The sequence below is a fragment of the Nothoprocta perdicaria genome, unplaced genomic scaffold (genome assembly GCF_003342845.1).
Source record: "Nothoprocta perdicaria isolate Ctin4 unplaced genomic scaffold, notPer1 scaffold_13, whole genome shotgun sequence".
Lineage (NCBI taxonomy): Eukaryota > Metazoa > Chordata > Aves > Tinamiformes > Tinamidae > Nothoprocta > Nothoprocta perdicaria.
In genome coordinates this window covers 7,559,317-7,564,899 of record NW_020454427.1, presented here as the reverse complement: position 1 = coordinate 7,564,899, position 5,583 = coordinate 7,559,317, and the positions used below count along the sequence as shown (strand labels likewise).

The 5,583-nt window shown below is 44.7% G+C and overlaps 1 protein-coding gene across 1 annotated transcript in view; it reads left to right on the top strand.

Annotated features, from left to right (window-relative positions):
* WWC2 (WW and C2 domain containing 2) overlaps positions 1–5,583 on the top strand; it is an 88,170-nt gene that overhangs the window by 81,845 nt on the left and 742 nt on the right. The window contains exon 22 of the mRNA XM_026033543.1: positions 4,768–4,895. Within this exon, the coding sequence (XP_025889328.1) occupies positions 4,768–4,895 (128 nt within the window). The remainder of the gene's footprint in view (positions 1–4,767; positions 4,896–5,583) is intronic.

The following is a 5,583-nucleotide window of genomic DNA, read 5'->3' as shown; positions in this document are numbered from 1 at the left end:
TCTCTTTTCTCTCTTTTCTCTCTTTTCTCTCTTTTCTCTCTTTTCTCTCTTTTCTCTCTTTTCTCTCTTTTCTCTCTTTTCTCTCTTTTCTCTCTTTTCTCTTTTCAACTGTGCGGGTATCTAGATGCTGGAGCAGGGGCATGGGGTGGCTGCAGACACTCCATCCCCAGAGGTACTCAGAGTTTAACGGGACAAGAGCTTGAGCAGGAGGTTGGAGCAGGGGCGCCCTGGGGGCCCCTCCGAACCCACACGAGTCTCTGAGCATCAGTTCTCAACAGGGAGGCAGCACCACTGAAACCAGGAGGGATTTGGGATGTCTCTCAGCAGACATCCAACAGCAAATGACACATCACAAAACACAGCAGCATTGTTCTATAGTATAAATGCATATTATGCTTGTAACTTAAACACAGTTCAGTTCTGGTTTCCTATCTTAAATGCATAATAAAACTAGAGAGGGTGGACAAGGTTGGGCTTTGGTTGACAAGGAAGCAGCTTCTATGTTAGCTATATCTACCTATACATTCCTAAAGTCTATGAAGTCACAAGGGACATTGAGGAGAACAGTCTCACTGTCTCCCACAGGAAGCAGAGACTTGAAGAGGTGGCAGGTTCAAACCAATGAAATGCAGCGCAACATTTAGATAATCTGCAAAAATGTTTGCCACGGAAAATGGGGGATGCTACAAGTTTACCCAGGTTCAAAAAAAAGTTTGATGAATTCATGGAAGAAAAATCCATCAGAGGTCACTAACCACAATGGTATCACCTATTTCAAGCAGTCCTTGACCACCAGGCAGCTCAGATGACGCCACGTTCCCAATATATTCCCCTAGCTCAAATGTTCTGGCTGTGTTCTGCCCTCGCTCTGCCTGTCTCCCACTGGCATCTGCCGTTGGCCACACTTGGTAGAGGTCCAAAATGGCTATAAAATACCAGCACATTGTCAGGGATTTGCAGGGTTTTGTGAAACCCTTGCAAAAGGGAGTGCAAAATGGAGCACAGTTTTTAACATCAAATAATGTAGCTATGCCTTTTTTTTTTTTTTTTTTTCCCTTGGCCAAAACTGAAAATATGTACTTGATCCTAAGGTTTTGCCTAGAAAATTGTAGTTTAGTTTGTAGAGGAAATACAGAAAAACTTATAGTCTGTATTTAATGGTGAATGCAGGATAGAAATCATCATTTTAAACTGCTTCCTGCATTTAAAACTAAGCCCACTCTATAGCTATTCCTGTAGTGTAAAGCATATCTCTGCATCACTGAATACTATATATAAAATATATATTTTTTTATATATATAGTTATATATATATTTTTTTATATATATATATAAATTTTACTTTTGTACTTCAACATGTTCTTCCAAAGCAAGAGATAGGTTTATATTTGATATTTACATCCCTTATGTCCCTGATCAGCAGCACTGATGAGGAAGACGGGGAATAGCACCCATTTCCCCTTTCTAAAATAAATGCTGGCTGCAGCACAGCGTTCAGGCCCCTCTTTTCAAGCAAAAAGGCAGAATAACAGTCACAGCTGCACCACCCCTTTGAAGATCCATACAGCGTTTCTGGGAATATTTGCGCCGTTGGTGTCGTTGCAGCCTCCTCCTGCAGAGCACACAGCCCTGGGAAGGCTGCGCTCTGCAGCCAGCCTCTCCTCTTGGGCTGGCGATCGCAGCAGCCTCGAGAACATTGTCGCAGGTGAGTTTTTAGATCCTGCAGGCGTTATCGTGGCCCGGGCTAATGCAGCAGCTGGAAGTGCCAGGGAAATTGAGACAATCTCAAGTGAAAAATGGAAGCCCAGATGTGGGGAATGTTGAAACTCGGGGGCTGCTTCGTAGCGAGCGTGCTGAGCACAGACCCGTTCCCCTCCCTTCCTACGTGCAGCAAGCAGGCAGAGCCACTAACAGCTGCAGATCAGAAAACAGCGGGTGATTCCCATATGGCAGAAACATTTCCTCTTGATGAGAYAGCTCTTCTGTGAGAAGCTATGGCCTGTTTTGAAGTAAAGTTTCTGTCTTATGTTCTCGTACAAGTAAGTTTTCGGACACCTGGATGTCCTTTGAAATACTTCCTTGCTGCATAAATCCAGAAAAGATTCCTGTGCATAGTTTTAAGGGAGTTTTTTAATGTCTTTCCAGTAGGTCTTCCATGTGGAGCAAACTGTAATTAGGACATGGGTACCACAAAAAGGTCCTTTCCCAGTGTTCTGGTATTTTGCACAGTCAGCTCTTTCTCTTTAGATTCACTTTCTTTTTATAYAAAAACCACTGAACAAGGCAGGAATTAGTGTTTCAGTTTAAATTTTGAAAATGTTTCCTTATGCTTTATCTATCTTTATSTTATTGCCTACATTAAATGCAGATACAGAGGTTCATCTGTCCCTCTCTGGGGCTGTACAAGCCTGGCCAAGGCCACATCTTGGCATTCGCTGAGGCACCCTTCAGTATTTTATGTAGGTGGAGAACTGACTCTTTCTCATAAGCGACTTGAGCAACATGTTAATGTAAAGCTGATCATGTACGTCCTTCCCGCGTGCGTCACAGACACTCAGCTGCAATCAAAGTCTCGGTGAGAGCATCCCGAAGCTGTTGAGTTTGGAGTCTCAATGCATGTCAGATGTAGCTGTGGCAGACGGGGGAAAAAATTACTCTCCTGGGCTGCCTGTGCCTTCCTTCTGCTGGAGATTAGTGCTGTACACCAGCAGAGAACATCTTTTAGCTCCTTACCCCTTGCAGCTTGCAGCCTGCCGCACTAGTTGAATTTGAAATTGAAAGAAGGAATTTCTACAGCCAGAATAGCTAAGCCTGACAGAAATCGTAAGTCTTGCAGACGCGTGATCTGTCTCTGCGTATCGTTGGCTCACAGTAATATCCAGCATATAAAATTAAAGGATCAAGAGGCATCAAAAGCAGTACACACAGCCAAACAGCAAAGTAATAGAGAATATTACAAGAAAGAAATCACTTTATCCACGCTGTTAACCTGAAACATGGTTCAGTTTCAAGGATCTCCTAGATGACTAAGAGGAAGATAAAAGTAGGAATTTTCAGAGCATTGTGTGTTTGCTGCTTTTGTAAGTGCTAGCTGGGGAAGCTGACAAAACCTATGGCTAATGATGTGTGATTTTTGTAGAATTAATTTAACAGGAAAAGCAGGGTGGCACAGCTGTGCCCGTGTCTTGGTGTGGCAGTGCGAGATCCCCGAGTGGGTGAGGGCGAGGGCAGTGCGGCGTGCGGGAGCGCGGTGCCTTGCTGCTGGGTGGCTGCCGGCGGCCACGCCGGGGAGCTGCCAGATCCGTGGCACCAGGCTGGGCTCTGCCCGCTGCAACCAGCGCCCTCACTTTGGCTCTGCTGCAGTGCAAAGTGAAGAGTCAGTCTTTATCCACGCGCAAGATCTGTGCTTTTCAGCARCCTAAGTGGCCCTTTCTGCTCAGACTGACTTCATCAGCCCCAGGAGCAAGAGGGCAGCGCTTGGTAATCTAAACCCAGCTCCAGGGAGAAGCAGCTGGATGTGACTGCCGAGATGGAAATGACAAAAAATCCCCAGCCTTGGGAGTGTTCGTCTTCCCCTCCTTGCAGTGCAGAGCTCCCTCCAGCTCTTGTTTGCAGGAGCTGATAAAGGATCCGCAGGGCTAGGAGAGGCCTGCTCCTAATCTGAGGTGACAGAAACGCTAAAATACCTCCTTTGTATACAAAATAATGGAGACTGTATTCCCCACTACATTTACTAATTCCACAACAAGGGTATAAATGTAGGGTTTGAGCAGATGTGACTAGAAAATTTGTATGTAGCCACATGAACACCCTTGTTAACGATGAGCGACCCTATCTCCTATCTGTGTTATATTAGTTGTATGGTCCTGGGAGGTGCTAATGGGTTTAGTCTTAGCTTAACTTGATTTTGTTTTGTGCCCTTAGAGTGTGCAAAGCATTCTCATAATAGAAGGTTATGTGAGAAAGAATACTTTGGAGGAAAACRGCTATTTTGAGTGTATTGCATTCACTACTCATCTGTGACATGTAGGCCTTTTAGTGTCTCCTAAAGCAATTATTTTATTGTATAAAGTTACAGAGGACTTCTGAGGTAAGTGCATGCTAAAGCTAGACCTCCAGTTGGTGTTTAGCCATATGAAAACACAGATCATCAATCCCTGGTGTTTCTTTCTGTGGCTAGTGCATCTTAGCATTTCTTTAACGAAAAGTGGAAGTGAAAAATGGAAGCGTTAGTGCAAGTATTAGGACATTTGTATGTTTCAGTAACAGTTAAACTTAATTTTTCCTTAAAACAGGTGTCTTGTCATGAATAAGAGCGCAAGTAAGAGTTCATGTGTATTTACTTGGAAAACAAGCTTAACAAAACTTGGATGTTTACTTGAAGAGCCTGTCTTTCTTTGCTTGTCACCTTGGATTACGGAGAGGCAACTTGGCTAACTTGGGATTTTCCAGTGAAGGCTTCTTTACATGGAATGAGCGTCGCTGTATCTTGGTTCTGAAAAGACTTTTGGTTGGACAGTGTGTGTTCACACAGCTGTTGTCCAACTACAGCCTTAAGAAGTTCCCCTCGAACCTTACATCAGCCACTAAGCAGCTATCAGAGCGTGTTCTTCGTTATGTTTTTTCAGTGCCTGCCTCATAGGCCTGGGCTAGGAGTCCCTCATTTTCCTGAACCTTCCTACACAGATTTTGCTTGACACAGGTCGTTTCTTTGAGACAAGCAGTTGCTCGGTATTATCAAAATACAGTTATTTTCCTGCTTTACAGGCTGAACAGTGCAAGGAGGACCATAAAGGAGGGTTAAGTGCCGAGAAGCTGATGAGGAAAGCGTCCAAGGACGTGTGTCGCCTACGGGAGCAGAGCCAGAAAGTGCCGCTGCAAGTGCAGTCATTCAGGTATGGCCTGGTCTGCTCTGGGGACTGTTTACCGTAGTGGAGTAACAGGAAATATTTCTAACTAGAATTGAGCATACCCTGTGATATTGTTAAGAAAATAAACATTCAGGCTCCAGGAAACATCATTCATTTCTAATACAGCTCAAAGCTGTAGATTCCAAGGGCCAGGTCTCTAGCTTGCGTGTGTGACAAAAGCAGCTGTTTGTCAGCTTGAGTGGTGGAGGGAAAAAGGAGGTGGGAGGAAGGAAAAAAAGCACCTTGTAATACTCTGTTGCATCTCGTATGGGCTAAGCAACTTAACCAGCTGTGCCCATGGCTCAGCTGACCCATGGGAAGCTGCCACTGTGCTTTAAGCAATAGGAACTTTCCAGTGATGCAGGTGCCTGAAGCAGGCCCTCTCCTAAGGAGCAGCTGGGCAATGCACGTTTGATTGGGAAGCTGGTGAAACATCGCTGGGGTCTTGCTCAAGACCGGTGTTTCAGGAGACCAGGGTCTCTCTTTGCCTTTCGGTTGCAGAAGCAGCAGAGAGGACATGAAGTGAGTGGCTTGGTTCTTTCACTTAGCATGAGCCAGAATAAACAGTTTATGTCTCAGATTTCAGTTTTAACTGGAGCTAATTCCTAACAGTCTAGACACAAGTGGCAGACTAGCAGCCTGAGGGCTATGCTTCCCTATATATTAAAAAAAA